Source organism: Podarcis filfolensis, assembly GCF_964270895.1.
Source record: "Podarcis filfolensis genome assembly, chromosome: 6".
Taxonomy (NCBI): domain Eukaryota; kingdom Metazoa; phylum Chordata; class Lepidosauria; order Squamata; family Lacertidae; genus Podarcis; species Podarcis filfolensis.
Genome location: NC_139609.1, coordinates 11,263,897 through 11,279,821, shown reverse-complemented (window position 1 = coordinate 11,279,821; position 15,925 = coordinate 11,263,897). Strand labels below are relative to the sequence as shown.

Genomic DNA, 15,925 nt, shown 5'->3' with positions numbered 1-15,925 from the left:
GGCTCAGGACATTGGTCATAATATTTTGTTTGCTGATTGGGAAAAGTTGTGGACCACCGGGATGAAATTTACGGCATGTAATGCCTTAAGAGAAAACATTATGAAAATGATATATAGGTGGTACATAACCCCAGTCAAGCTTGCAAAGATTTACCATGTGCCTGACAATAAATGTTGGAAATGTAAAGAAACTGAAGGTACATTTTTTCATCTTTGGTGGACTTGCCCGAAGATTAAGGCATTCTGGGAAATGATCTATAATGAACTTAAAAAGGTATTTAAATATACTTTCCCCAAGAAACCAGAGGCCTTTCTCTTGGGTATTGTCGGCCAAGGGGTGTTAAAGACGGATATAACTTTCTTTATGTATGCTACAACAGCAGCTAGAATACTCATTGCGAAGTACTGGAAGACGCAAGAGCTACCCACACTGGAAGAATGGCAGATGAAGGTGATAGACTACATGGGCTTGGCAGAAATGACGAGCAGAATCCGAAACCAGGGAAGAGAAGCAGCGCAAGAAGAATGGAAAAAATTCAAGGACTATTTAAAGAAATATTACAAAGTTAATGAAAGTTAGAATGATGTTGGACTGGAAAGTAAATGGTTACTATTAGTAATGGTTAAGACAAGGAGAATAAGAAAGAATAGCCTAAATTTAAATTAAAATAAGGGAAGATTTGCTGAACAATCGATAATAATTTGGAATACAGAAAGGGGAGGCATGAGGAAGTCGGGGAAGATAGGATATGAAATTAGGATATGAAATGATACATGTTTTTTGTTTTGTTTTTGTTTTTTGTATGTTTTTGTTTGTTGTATTGTGTTTATATGGAAAAATAAAAATATTATATTAAAAAAAAAAACATTTTCTTACCTTTACAGAGATGTTCATGTAGATATTCAATGGTTGAAATAAAGTTTCTTGATATAACCATTCCAAAAACAGCCATCCAGTGTTTTTTGTAGCACTCCAACACCTTTGCTAATGTCCAGGGTGGGTGATGATACACTACCTTAAAAAAAAGGGGGGGGGGAGTTCAAATATTAATCTCAGATAATTTAGTGGTCAGGTTTCCATTTCTTGAAGTATGAATTATGTCAGACCTTATCAATTTTATGTAACTCCCTTCCGGTTGAAGGGACAGCACATTCACTGCGACTGTGCAAACTCTGAACCAACGGTTCAGACATTCTACAAGCATTTATGAAGAGTGTATTCCAAAACGTGCTCAAATTTGCAAAGTTTCTTCTTAAGCAGATATTTGACACACCTAATCTGGCCCACAGGCTAGAGGCTCTGCATCCCTGCTTTAAAAGCATGTAAGAATACTTGAAGGTAATCACCTCTTCCCAAAGGTCTCCAAAAGCAATCTTCATTTCAGTTTCCAGTATACAAGATAAAACTTCTTGCAAGCTTTCTTTAATGTCAACAACAATCGTTGGAACAGGATCAGCAAATTCATCCCCAGCCTTCTGGGTTATCGTATCTGTTAAGCAAGCACAATGGATCTTAAATTCCTTGTTCACTTGAGGCTATAAAAAATCAAAACATTAACAATTAAGTCCCATTAATAGTCTGCTTAAAATTTCACTGCCATTTGCTTGCTTCAAAAGCCCTCCCTTCCCTATTTTAGAAACTATATCCATTTCCAGAGGGGTAGGTAGGTCAGTCTCTTGCAGCAATAAAACAATGAAGAGTCTTGTGGTGCCTTAAAAACTAACTTTTTATTTTAAAAAAATGGCATATGTTTTCATGGACTATGGTCCACTTCATCAAATGCATGAAACGCTATCCTGCTCAACATGTGGCATACTAAGCACAGGTATTTTGAGTTGCAGGTACATACAGTTTTTATTGTGTTGGCAAATCTTGCTACTGTGAAGAAGGCAGGACCAAAACTGGGTGGAATCTCCCCCAACCAAAGCTAAACAGTCTGCAGTGATGATCATGGCCCTGACCATGAGGCGAGGAGGAGGAGGAATCTCGGGGCAACCTCTGCCACTGAGAGAAATGGCTCATTTTCAGTTCTCTTGGGGTTGTATTTCAAGTGCACTAGTGCAATTAAAATGGTTTCTACCACTACAAATGAAGCACTGCCACAACATGGAGAGCACTTCGAGGGTCACATGGTTGGTGCAGCCTCTAAAGCAGCCTTTCTCAACACTGGGTCCCCAGGTGTTGTTGGACTACAACTCCCATCATCCCTGACCACTGGTCCTGCTAGGTAGGGATGATGGGAGTTGTAGTCCAACACCACCTCGGGCCTCAGTGTTGGGAAAGTGTTAGAATTCACTACACTTAAGCGATCTCTGATGCTTACCCAATCGACTATTGGCAGTCACTTCAAAAGGAGATTCCCCAAGTTCCCTGAAGAGTTTAATCAGAATCTTATTTCATCCAATATCTACCTGCTCGTTTTAACTGGCCCGATAAAGAACTGTTGGCTCTTTTCTATGTAGTTCTATAGTTGAGAACGGCCAACATATCCTCTCCTTTAATCTTATAAAAGTTTCTGTGTGGCGCAGTAATAATAGTAATAGTAGTAGTAGTAATAATAATAATAATAATAATAATAATAATAATAATAATAATAGTTATTTATATTATGCCACTCATCTGTGTGGGTCACCCCAGCCACTCTGGGCAGCTTCCAACAAAATATTAAAACACAAAAAACCCTCAAATATTAAAAACCTCCCTGTACAAGGCTGCCTTCAGATGTCTTAGAGGTTTATTTCCTTGACATCTGATGAGAGGGGCATTCCACAGGGTGGGCGCTACTACTGGGAAGGATCTTATGCCAATGAAGTTCAGTATTTCAGTCCTTCATACATCAGCTTAGCATTATTTATCTGTTAGAAGAACTACGTGAAATATTGAAAGTTATTGGAAATGTTTGTCATTGTCAGTCAGGTTCTCAAAGAGAATAAAAATGTTTGCAAACTACTATTTATCAGCTTTAGGCTGTGGGTGGCATTCAACTAAGTTTTACTCAGGACAGACCCACTTAAAAAACTGAACACAAGCAATTTAGGTCAATTCATTTCAACAGGTCTACTGTGAGTAAAACCTACTTGACTACCACCCTCGTTTTCTGAGAATAAGATCAGTTCAATTCAGTGGGTCTTGCTTCTGAGCAGATGTGTACAGGATTGCAGAATTATTTAACTTGTGCGGCCACTATGGTAATCCTAACACATCAAGAAAAACAAACCTCTTTCCGACTGGGATTGGCCGCTAGAAGCATCTTGAGTCAGCATGATGGTGTCTCTAGTCAGCTTCTGGAGTGCAGTAACAAAGTCTGCTTTGCTAAGTGCCTTAACTTCACTGACAAGGGCTTTGCTGCACAGGTTTTTATCATCCCTGTGAAAATAAAATTGTTTTCATTTTGCATTACTTGAGGGGTAAGTAGGACAGGATTATTACACCTTCTTCCATGGCAAAAGAGCCAACATCTGGTCCCATTCGTTTATCTATGTCTATTTAGAGCTATTTTAAAATATAACTTCTACAAAACTAGCATAGCAAAAATCTTGTTTTCAAAGATAGGCATTTTTTACACTCTAGTGGAGAGACTTGGCTTTCCAGACAGAGGCCACCTATTTTTGTACAGATTCCACAGAATTCGTACATGAGCAGTTTTCAGCTATAGTCAGGCTCTGTTTTGAATACCTTTCATTTGTATGATTCGACTGCTTCTTCCTTTATTTGATATTACAAATGTTCTCACCAACCCTTTCTAAAAACAGGATGCAAACTTCTTGGATTTGTGTTATGAAAACATCATCTTCAGTTAAGCAGGGAATGCAAAATTCAATAGCACAGACGGAAGAAATGAGGCCTTAGGGAGAACCTCAAGGACTCAGATTTACATAATCACACTTTTTTAAAAAACAATGGTATGTAGCTGGGAATATCTTTTCTGCATTTTTTTGTCTTTAAAATTCCAGCATAACGGTTGTGGATTCTTACCAAATTTAGCTCTCTAGTTGGACAGAACTTACGTCATCAGTACAATTTCAGCTTGAGGAAAGAGGTTCTGATACTGCAGGCAGCACTGCAACACACGATCATCATTGTTCTCAACACAGGAACCACCTGTAAATTTGGCAAAAGCGAGTTAGCATATCATGATTTAAAAAAACTTGAATGAATAGTGTTTACACATCATTGTTAAAGCAGGCAAAGGAGACACCTAGCAGCTCTCACTTACTTGCCTTCGAAGCACAGGCAATATATTTAACTTGCTCTGGAAATGTAGGCTATGTTCAAATGCTACACAATTCCCTCCACAGAAGATTTTTGGGTCTGTGAGAGGAGGAAACAGCAGTCCCATTGCACCAGTGAAACTATTCGCATGGAGCATTGGACACAAACCGTTATGTCATCTTGCAGCCCAACTTGCAGCCCAAAGATTTCCAGGAGAGAATAAAACCAAGTGATTAAAAAATAGACAGCATATAAACAGTAGTTCCAAACAGTATCACCACAGTATTTTCAAAGGTTCTTCCATCCACAAAAGATGTCAACTGTCTTAACCAGGCTACAGGGCGAATTCTGCTAGAATCCACCAGCTCTGTCACAACTTACGTGTTTGCTGAGAAGCAAGTTGCATAGATTGACCCCACAACCTTGGATCTTGGTTTTTCAGGCAAGTGTAGATGAAGTGAACTGCAGGGATTGCTTTTTGCCCAACCTTTGCCAATATTTTCCCTCTTTTTAAGTTATCCAGTTCTTGCAAAACGACCCAGGGAATGACAAGCACAAATCTGCCAACTCCTAAACAGGAGAAAAATAGCTTACGTGTTATTAATTTATGGTAGTTCTTCAAAATGCTGTACATCTTTTAACTGTGATTAAAAAACTAATTCAGCTCACTGTTGGATATTCTGCCAGTGGATCTGCATAGCACTGACCACATTTAACAGAATCAGGACGTATGCATCTGATAGGGAAAGTGTAGCCTTTGGACAAGGTAAAATTTGATCTGTATTTTCCAAAGCTCGGGATCCTGATGAGATTTGCTTTTTCTCTTTCCCACCTCCTCTGGTATTGTACCTAAATCTTGTGCCTGGCAAAGGCATGAGCCAAAAGGTTCGTCCTGTGACTCTCAGTCAAAGGTGAACAGCCAGAGCACAAGATGTTGGCCAATATTGTGTCGATTTGTTGTGTGATGGAGTGAGCCAATGTTCTGGTGGAAAAGGAGAGCATAGCTGCTGGTTGGGTACAACCACCTGAGTCTGTGAAGACCTTCAGAGACACCTTGAGTGTGAGGTTGATGTTTGTATCTGCCGCCAATGCTGACTGGTTATTTATCAGGAGCTGAGGTTGTGCGATACTGTGCATGCTACATTTATGTAGTTGTGAGTGAATGGACGAAAGTAGTTTTCTATCCCACCAAGGTGAGAGCCTATTCAGGTTTAAAAGCAGATCCTTCTCAGGTGAGGGAGGTGAGTATTTGATAGTCTAGTGGGTGTGGGGCATGATACCATTAGTGCTTCAGAGACAGCGATAATATCTTACATGTGTATGTTTGGCTGTGAACCTCATGCGGGCTGTAATATTGTTGTGTATAATTTTATGAGATTTATGTGAGTGGTTGGTTGACAGAGATGTTTGAGGCAATTGATTACTGTCATGGTCATACAGAAAGGATGGCAAGTGAGTCTGGGTGAGTGGCAGAACGTGTGTTACTTTGGTTGAAAGTTTGCACTATAGTGCCTCGTAATGCACTCTGCCTTTATGTTGATATTGTGCTTCATATATTGATTTTGTTTATGTATTTGTTTCATTTTTGTGGAAATCATTTGGCATGTACTTATTATGTTTATATACATTTATGTATTCTAAACCACGTCAAGATCTTCAGATAGTAAGTAGTTTATAAATGGAAATGGAATTAATAAATCCACACACACCTGGGATATCTGTATTCTTCAAAGACTTGATGAATTCCAGATGGCTGATCATTATATTAGTATCAATCACAATCAAACTATTCAGGCCAGAAAGAGTTCCTGTTACAAAAGAAGAAACACACAGAGAGAAATTCTGTTATTTGGATTCTGTATTGATTTATTCCCCTGTTTATTGCCTTGTTATGGAAGAGAAATCAAAAATACTTGATGCATATGAACTTACTAGCAGACATATTTGATTCATCATCTGGAAGATCTATCTCCATGTTGGTCAGCTCTCCACAAGTCTGAACCACAGGCAAAGCCATCGTTTTGTCAATGCGAGCAGCATGCAGTTCTTCTACAATCTGCATCTATGGAAAAGAGCAATATAAACTTGAAATCAAGGCTGGCACTGGGAGTTCACGTCACTGGGCACCAACTAAGGCTCACACCCCACTCCCAGAATTACACTCTCTTGCATATTCCTTGGCCACCGAGTATGCTCAGTCCTTGAGGGCTACGTTTGGGTTCCTTCTCTTGGTTATCGTTGTTCCTGGGACTTTTTTTTTAAACATGGGGTTTCCCCAAGTCTGATGACCCTGCATTTTTGGATGGGGCCATTTTGGCTGCATGAGGATTCATGCTTAGAGAGGGCATCACAGAATTGTAAAGTTGGAAGGGACCATGAGGGTCATGTAGTCCAACCCTCTGCAATACAGGAATCTTTTTGCCCAACATGGGGCATGAACCCACATCCCTAAGATTAAGAGTACCATGCTCTAATGACTGAGCTTTGTAATTATTATATAGCACAGACCTGCTTAGGCTTCTTGACAAGTTATGGAGCCAATCGTAAAGCAAAAGGCAGTGTGTGTGGTGCAAGAATCGCAGCTAGGGAATGTTAAAGTGAACCTGCTAGGTTACATAACCACTAACCTCTTGGTCTGTGTCAGGGCTTTCAGTAGCTTCACAGGAAGAAGTGTGGCACGAGGCTTCAGAGCTCTGTAACAACAATTAATCACCTCAAGTATCTGTACTGTATCAAAAGCTTTGCACTAAAGAGAAAGCCCGAGTAAATATTATTTGCAGGGTTGGAAGTTTATTGGGAGATGGAAGCGATTTCAAGAGGGGAGGAGAAGCAAATGAGAGTGCAAGACAGCCATACACCACAACGGATGTGTGCACACATGCACATGCACACACAGTTTCTAGAGAACACAAAAAAGGCTAAAGAAAATTCCCCGAGGCTTAGACATGAACAGGTAGCTTCCTTGTAACCATAGTTCTTTGAGTGGTTATCTGAGCAGCAACATACACCGAATTTGTCTATGCAGAACACTATTTCAGAAACTTCTTGGGTTTAGCTGAACCTGTGGCCCCTGCCCCCGAGCAGCGAACCCTTGCTCAGGGTCAAGGCCAAGACCCTCACCTCAGTTAGAGACACTGCAAGTGCAAACTATGAGCTAGGCTGCAGTGAGGAAGAAGGCAAGTTTTGTGGCTGCACAGATGTTCCACTCGAAGGACTATGGCTGCACGTGAGCAATCGGCTCTTCTTCATGGTACAGTCACGTACACGGGAGAGTAACAAGCTAGCAAACCAGGAGGTGGGAGAGCGCATATCCCCAAAAGGTTATATGACAGATGCCACAGTCATAAGATTATAAATTTGTGCCTCCTTGACGGGGGCATAAAACGGCACTGGCACTTGAGAAGATACAATGTCCTTGTCACAGAGGGCAGGAGCTGACAGCGCCTGACAACACAATTGTAGATTGTGAGTCAAATATAGAGAAGCTCCAGGGAGGCTGGAGTTGGCGAGGTTGTAAGGTGAGAGCAAATCCAGCAAGCAAATGCCATGAGGAGACCCTTGGAATTCAAAGTAATCTTCATGGAAAGGTCTAGTAAGGATCAACACTAGGGTTATAACTAATTTACAGCCTCATGTTCCTGAAGCTTAGTTACACGAACCTTTGCCTAAAAGCAAAGGAATGAACTGTCGTTTCCAAATCTTTTGAAAAAAGGTCACCCCAAAAATCAATAATCTGATTTTTGTATATGTAACTGTATAATGTATTAGGTAATAAGCATAACATGTATTACAACGCAGGAAAATAGAGCTTGCAAATTTTCTAATACTTGTACAATGTTTTGTACATTGTACATCACTTCTTATTGCTTAAAATAAATTGAGGTTGCAGTTTGCCTTTGTTTCTGCTGCAAGCATCGTAAGGTTCCTACATCACTTTGATTGCACGTTCTGCACACTGATTACTTCTTAGTATCTGGAGTAGCCCACAGTCTATATCCTTAAAGTTCACCTTTTCTGAGAGGTCTTTGGGTTAACTGATTTAATTCTCATTCCCCAACTACAACAATGCACAAGTACACACAATTACCACAATCACCCTTTGATACTATTGTTTTTAACACTGTAAGATTTAAGATCCTTCAGGGTCTTTCTATCAAGAGCGGGGGTCGACAACGTGCAGCCCATGGACCGGATGCGGCCCACGAAGACTGTTTTACCGGCCCACGAGCCACCCCCGAACCGAGCCACCTGGTTTGTCCCCCATGCACTGCGCTAAACCGGCGCAGCACAGTGCGGGAACTCGCCAAGCGGCCCCAGAAATCGCGTCTGCGCATGTGCAGATACTGGAAATTGTGTCTGCGCATGTCCAGACACCGAAAATCACTTCTGAACAGCTGCGATTTTCAGCGTCTGGGCATGCGCAGAAGCGATTTCCGGAGCCGCAGACATGATTTCCGGCGTTGCGCTGCGCCAGTCCGACCCACGGACGATCTCCGTGGGAGTGATCCAGCCCATGGCCAGTAAACCTTGCCAACCCCTGATCAAGAGCTACCTTTTTTGTTTATGAAGTGAAGATGGCAATGACTGTTTTCAGATGCAATCAAAGCTATTGCTTCAGTTGTCATCTAAATCCGAGTTTAGGGTTCTGTCCAAACCCTAAACTGCACATAATCTTAATTACAGTTCATGGAAACAAACCCACTTCATAAGCTATGGTTTGATTGGCCATATGTGAAGGTTTGGATGGCACAGCAAGTTGTGATTAAGCAAAAGCATCTGAACCCTTGTTTATGGCGGCTCTGAAGGTGATAGAGGAAGGAGGGAGGTGCAAAATTCAAGTGGCTCACTCTTATAATGCTAAAATAGGGTTTAAGAGTTATCTCAGATTCATTCCGGTGTCTAAATTAAATAAGCTATTTGCTGGGGAAGTTATAAAAGCCACCACCATTGTTGCTGCACAAAGCAAAACTACCACCTCAATTCTCATAGCAAACTTTTAACAGCTTTACCTGACTCATCTGAAATGCTGCAGGCTCAAATCTATCCCCTTGGGTCCTTGCATTACTAACATTCTTGTGGGATTCATGATGAAATTGTTCTTCCTGTTTATATTCTCTCTGGTGATATAGTTCACGCAAGTGGTGCAAGGGTGCACGTTTCATTCCTTTGTCGTTTTTGCGAGGTAGTTCTAATGAAGCATGTTTGACTCCTTCGGGAGTGTGCACAGAGAATTGCCAAGACGGTAGTTTAGCACCTGATAAGCTAAAGGATGAAAAGGTGGGGTGTGACTTTTTTGAAGTGTTCTGTGAAGTTTCCTTGAACTCCAGAACACGTTTTACAGTTTCTTTTAATTTGGCACATTCCGCCTCAACCTTCTTTTTCTTCTTTTGGCTGTTAAGAATCCTCAAATCCTGCAATTCCCTTTTCCCTCTTTTCACATCAGGATCACTGCACATCTCTTTGCTGGAGCCCTCCTTCCGAGGGAAGGCTGCTGCAGAATCCAGACTGCTTGTCTTTCCTCCACGTTCAGCTTTATTTTTAAAATGCATGGTGACCTTTTCACGCTCTTCAATAGGCCTTATAGTACCACAGACAAGATGGATATCTTTGGAAGCTTCTTTTGGGATAACTTTAGTAGTATCTTTGAGATCCAGACTCTTTTTTCTTTTTGTGTATCCAGCACTATCATAGGACCTATGGAAGGATCAGCAAGAAAAAACTATTACTGTACAAAGAAATTTGACAGTGGAAGTTTCATACAGAAACAGGGCAGTTTCTTACAGAACAAACTCAGGATTAAGTTCAATGGGAAAATGTTGAAAGAGAATTAATTACTTGTGTACTAGAAAATGTGGCAGACAATATAAAAAGTTTAAACTTATTTTTACACCAGGTTAAAGTAGAGAAGCTGATCCTTCTCCACCTTTAATTCTGAGCAAAACAAACAGCAGCCATGAATAACGATGAGCATCCGCATCTATTTCAATCAGTAAATATAGAGTTTTTAATGTGATCAGGAAGATGATTGCAATGCAGATGAAGATCTGCAATCAGATGTTTACCTCCATCAGCCAAAGGCATAGCATGGGGGGTGCTGTGGCTCTGGGAGCAATTTTGCACCCCGAAAGCAGGCTCCTTCATCGGAGCCTGGCTCTGTGCCAGAAGGAGCTGCGCCTTGGCTGTGGCGCTTGTGCCTGGCACAGCTCCACCCCGGGTCAAGCCTGACCCAGGGGAGGAGAGCAGGTGAGTGGACGGTGTTGGGTTGAAATAAACGACAGACGAATGACAAGTGTCATATGGGAGGCATCTCTCGAGCATGTCTCGGGGAGTCCCTTTTATTGAATATTACAGCATTGCCACATATGTGCTTGTTGCTGATTGGTTAACACAAATACAATACAAGGGTTGCATATAGGCATTAATCACCAATAGATTAAAGGTTGGGAAAGGGAACACAGAACTGGACAGGCATGAAAACCTCCTTATTAAACTATTACTAGTGATTGATATAGCAAGACTTAAAAGAACATAACTATCGCATTCCATAGATGTGGTCAACCATGCATTAACAACAGGTCAGGGTACGATGTTTCATGAACTCAATGTGAACTCAGTGTGAACTGAACATTCTAGGGTGGATGAGGAAGGAATGCTTCAGCTTAGAGCGGTTTGCCAGAGTCGTGTGCAGAAGCAAAACTTCCCACCAGGACGGCAGCATTGCCACCCACCCTCCTCGGCTGCAGCGAACCATGCGCCCAGCGGCAGCAGCAGCTCTGCCACCAGGTCACTTCTAGCCTGGCAGCAGAGAGCAGCCCTCCTTGGCCACGGTGAGGTGGAAGGTGTTGGGATTTCAGTTCCCACCAGCTGAGAGCAGGCGGCTACATTGTTGACATCATGTGATGTCTCTGAGCGTGAGACAGGAAGTCTCTGCCAGTTCTCATTGTAACCAGGGAGTTACTGTGAGTTACTTTCGCTTCTGAGTCGAAGCTTGAGTCGAGTCGGAGACTCTTGTGTTATGTTGCTCAGGAGAGCAGACATGCTTGTACAGTCTTAAAGTAGCTGAGTAAACTATGGACTGTCTCTTTCTTCTGTGATGGATTGGCAGAAGAATGCGAGTGTGCTCCTCTCAGGAGGGGAGGGGTCACTTATCACCGGTGTCTCTGGACTGAGGGAGAATTCCAGCCAGAGAGTGACCACCGGAGAGAAGCCCCGGTGCCTTGGGAACTTGGCACCCTTCCCCAGGGGCGTTTTTCCAACAGAAGGAGCCAGGCTGCGCCCGCTGCGGGCAGTGCGGGTATACGCTCCGCCGCTGCCATCAGGCCAGACTAATTTAGCCATTTAACACCTTCACTGAGGTTTTGAGGCACGAGAGTCATAAATCAAACTAAAAAATGATTAACTGCTGACATAAGCATCAGTTAAGAGGGGTTACATCCACTTCAGCCATAAGTAATTGTCTCATCAGTGAAAGGATTTCTGCTTCTGCGATGGGACTTCCCCCCTCTTCCAAATCTGTTCTGAGGACGTTTGTGGGGCAAAGGGAGGTGAGAAAAATCCCTTGAGCAAGAAGAAATCCTTGCACCGATGGGATAATTACTTAGGGGCACACTGGATACAAGCAAGACGTAGAAACTGTTATGGCAGATTGAAGACAAGAGTTGCCATTATTCTAACAGGAACAAAAAGATAAGGATAACAGGATTAAAATGCAAAGTTTAACTTCACACTTAGAATCTTAAAAACCTAACTTTAAATGAACATTCCATGGTTAAAATACACCCCCGAATATTATACTAGAAATTAAGAAATAGCAATTAATACGAAAAGGATGCACAGAAAGAGGTTTCCTGCTGAACTGAGAGACTGGTAAACAGGCTTACAGAAGCTATTCAGTAGTTATAAAGTTGCAGCTAAACTAATTAAACCCTGCTTCACATCCATTAACTCCCATATACTGCATTCTCCATCCTAAACTCTGCTGACTCTCAACTGTCTCACCCCCCAAACATTTCAAATTCACTCTCCCTCCCTGCCTAAATACTTGTAATACACATAGCTTAATACTTATAACATACTTACCTTAATTACTCTATTACATACAATACAGTGGTACCTCGAGTTACAGACGCTTCAGGTTACAGACTCCACTAACCCAGAAATAGTACCTCGGGTTACGAACTTTGCTTCAGGATGAGAACAGAAATCGCACCGCGGCGGCAGCGGGAGGCCCCATTAGCTAAAGTGGTACCTCAGGTTAAGAACAGTTTCAGGTTACGAACAGACCTCCAGAATGAATTAAGTTCTTAACCCAAGGTACCACTGTATTATAAAAACAAACCAGAACCTCAAAGACTCATATGTTGTATCTGTACCTGGCAATTCCTATGGTCATACAAAAAGTGCCACTTTCAACCATAGTAACACCAATGTACTATTACTGAATGAGCTGCAAAGGACAAGGCCATTGCAGATTAGAGTCTATGTGTAGGAAATATAGATGAGCTGCCCATGCAGCAATTTAAGTCCTGCTGGGATTGTGAGCCAGGTAGTTATATCTCAGTTCTTCCAATAATAACCACTTGGGACTTTTAAATAATGGTGAAAGAATAGCAGCTGGTGGAAAGGACTATAGTTTTGTATTTTACAATCGTTTCAAAAATAAAAAACCTAAATATTGTCATAATATGCAATTACTGTAGAGTGTTTTCCATTCTCTAGACTGAGTGGCAACTTTTAAAATAATCTTTAAATTTGATGTTAATATGTTTTATCTTTTTTTAAAGCTACCTTTAGCAATACAGGACATAAATTTAATTGGTGAAAAGCCAGACAATATGCTTTTGTTTTTAATTTACCAAGACCTCAAATGAATGAACAGATTTCACATAGTGTTGTTCCCCACCACCCACACAGACTATTTTACTTTCTGAAGCTGCAGTTCAATAAAAACGTATCTGGGAAGAAGTCCCACTGAACTTAATGGGGCTTTCTTCGGAGTCAATAAGTATAGGATTGCACTATGAATCCGCAAGAAATCGCAATTATTTTTTCAGAATAAGCATAAATATTTTTAAATGAGTGCTTTTAATTCCAAGTAACAATTTACCCTTTACTCGTTGGCTGCTCTTTTGCATGATGACTCCTAATTTCTGCCTTTTCATGACTCTGAAAGAGTTAAAACAAAATCTGCATTATTATTTATACATTAAATTGATATCCCGCCCTTCCTCCAAAAGAAGCTCAGGTTGGTAATAAGCCTCCAATTAAATACAGAGCAGTGTCCCAGACTTTCACAAGGTAGCACAGCAGCTACAGTGCACGAGCATTTTCTGATTAAAGAAATATATTAAGCTATCAGGGTTAAATTAAAGCATGCATCAACCCAGCTTATATTTAACATTATAAATACAGCTGAACAGAGTCTATAGTCAGAGCAATTGAAACACTTAAGCCAAGGATAATTTAAGCAAATCTAAAGGCAACAGACAAACTTCTAGTACACCACTCTAATAAAAGTGACTGTAATGGTTTCTTCTCCAAATCTCCAAGTCTCACCTTTTCACTTCGATGTGAAGATGAGCTAGATGATTGGTGCGATCGCTTTTCACTGGAAGTCTTGGAATAAGAATGCTAAAACACAAAATGAAAAAATAATAATACTGAGGCCCCCCTGGAAATCTACCTTGTCTACGCGAACAAACAGAAAGATGCAGTGACAAATTTGCATTGTTTTCTGTAACTATGATTTAACCTTTTCTTTTTGGGTTTAAGATCTCTCTTTCTCAATCACACACATATGCACTGAATTAATGTTTTGAAAGGACACTTCTCTTAAGACACCCCATAAACACACATACTGAATTAATTATGCACATCAAGAGGGTATACATCCTCCTACAGGTCTTGTTTTTCCACCAACCAACTCCTGGAAACACGTAGGGTGGACAAGAATCAGAGCCAAAAAAAATTAAGTTCAGCTAGGACATACAGTGCTTCCTTTCCTTCCTTGTCTCTCTCACACAGCCATACAAACCTTAACAACAGATTGTGATTAAGCAGGAGAGACCTTAACCATATCCCAGGTTTGAAGGACACACTAAATCATATCTTGCTTAGCTGCTATTCTGCACTGAACTAAAACACAGAGATAAACAAAGCCAATACTCTAGCTTACCATTTTGTGCAAAAAAGGCCATTATGTGAATACAAACTTATTTCCACTCCACATTTGCATCTCCACAGACTTTCCTACCTTGGTATCTGAAATATCCTCCTTTTTGCTGGATTTCTTTTTGCGTTTTTTGTACATGTTCAAGTTTCAAATGTTCAAGTTTCAAAATCTAAAAAAAGAGAAAGGCAATATAATCTTATTTCCAAATGCATTTTACATTTCCCCCTCTTGTTGCTTTGGCTAGTAGATGAGGCCAGGGGTTTTCTCTGGGCCACACTTTTAGAATTAAAATTTGCTTGTGTCACATTGGATTTTTGTTGGAAAACAAAAAGAAGCACTTCCTGGCAGTGCTTAATTTATAAAACAGAACACAACTACTTTATAGCATGATCGTGGGGCATCCAGAAAGTATAAAACAATGCAGCCACGTGAGAACGTGAATCATTCTCTAACTATAAACAAGCCTCTTCCGTATGTACCTTAAGTATGTACACAAACTCAATGAGAGGTGTGAGTTTGCCTCAAATTAGTACCAGTATAAATGAGATTACATGGCAAAAGCAAACAAACTCATCAACACATTTTGAAAAGCTATCTATCCCTGTTCTGCAAATAACATATATACATTTCAGTGATGTATAGTGTGTACACACACACACACACACGGTGGTTTTTTTCTGGGGAGACGCATACCCCTAAACATTTTGTTAATCTTTGTACTTTTGTCCATTTACTGTATTTATTTTCACCGATTTGAACTATAAAATGGTAATTTTCTTGAGTCAAAATGAGAGTACCCCTAAACATTTTTTTAAAGAAAAAAAGCACTGCATACACTATACATGCCTGGCATGCTCTGGTCCATGGGGTCACAAAGAGTCGGACACGACTAAACAACTAAACAACAACAACACTATACATCACTGAAATGTTTAAATATTTCTTTGATTGTCCTTGAATCTTTCCCACGCGCCACACCCTTTGAGAACCACTGGTCTATGAATGCGAGAAAAGTAAAGAAAACACCCAAATCCACAGCTGGTCAGTACCTTTATGGGCTTAAGGGCCAACTGTGAACTCCAAATGGCACTTCCTCAAGAGGAAAGGCAGTTTCCCCAGTGCTAAACAGCAAAACCAATCTTCCTTCAGAATCCCAGGCACTGACCTCCTTCCTCCCCAAGAGTTTATTTTCTAGTAAACGACCTCAGATCCCAGGCTTAGAACGGTTTGCCCTCTCTCTTCACACTCGGCCCCTTTTCCTCTCGTCGCGTCACAATGAACATCATCACAATGAACAGTGAGGCGTTGTTGTTGCTTTTGCTTTTATTAAAAAAAACAAAACTAGGAGGCAATTGGCTGCGAAGCATGCTGGGTACTGTAGTTTTCCCGGCTCGCCTGCGCCATAGGGATGTAGTCCTGCCTCTCTCAAGCTTGGGTCCCCCGTTATTGTTGGACTACAACTCCCATCATTCCTACCTACAAGACCAGTGGTTAGGGACAATGGGATATGTAGTTCAGGCTTCCTCAACCTCGGCCCGCCA

The 15,925-nt window shown here is 41.0% G+C and overlaps 1 protein-coding gene across 6 annotated transcripts in view; it reads right to left on the bottom strand.

Moving 5' to 3' along the window:
• The window catches only part of SWT1 (SWT1 RNA endoribonuclease homolog), a 30,475-nt gene that overhangs the window by 13,594 nt on the left and 956 nt on the right, over nucleotides 1-15,925 (bottom strand). The window contains exons 1-13 of one of the 6 annotated variants that reach the window (XR_014549513.1): nucleotides 15,550-15,713; nucleotides 14,466-14,553; nucleotides 13,769-13,843; nucleotides 13,320-13,378; nucleotides 9,223-9,907; nucleotides 6,841-6,906; nucleotides 6,146-6,275; nucleotides 5,923-6,021; nucleotides 4,595-4,783; nucleotides 4,009-4,102; nucleotides 3,219-3,367; nucleotides 1,348-1,490; nucleotides 878-1,016 (exon numbers count right to left, since the gene is read on the bottom strand). Coding sequence is in view for 4 of the 6 variants with exons in the window: in XM_083620089.1 (XP_083476215.1) it covers nucleotides 878-1,016; nucleotides 1,348-1,490; nucleotides 3,219-3,367; nucleotides 4,009-4,102; nucleotides 4,595-4,783; nucleotides 5,923-6,021; nucleotides 6,146-6,275; nucleotides 6,841-6,906; nucleotides 9,223-9,907; nucleotides 13,320-13,378; nucleotides 13,769-13,843; nucleotides 14,466-14,522 (1,885 nt within the window). In the remaining 2 variants the exon portion in view is untranslated. Of the gene's footprint in view, nucleotides 1-877; nucleotides 1,017-1,347; nucleotides 1,491-3,218; nucleotides 3,368-4,008; nucleotides 4,103-4,594; nucleotides 4,784-5,922; nucleotides 6,022-6,145; nucleotides 6,276-6,840; nucleotides 6,907-9,222; nucleotides 9,908-13,319; nucleotides 13,379-13,768; nucleotides 13,844-14,465; nucleotides 14,554-15,433; nucleotides 15,715-15,925 lie in introns of those variants that run through there. The other 5 variants (XR_014549514.1, XM_083620089.1, XM_083620087.1 and 2 more) reach the window with 5 other exon arrangements.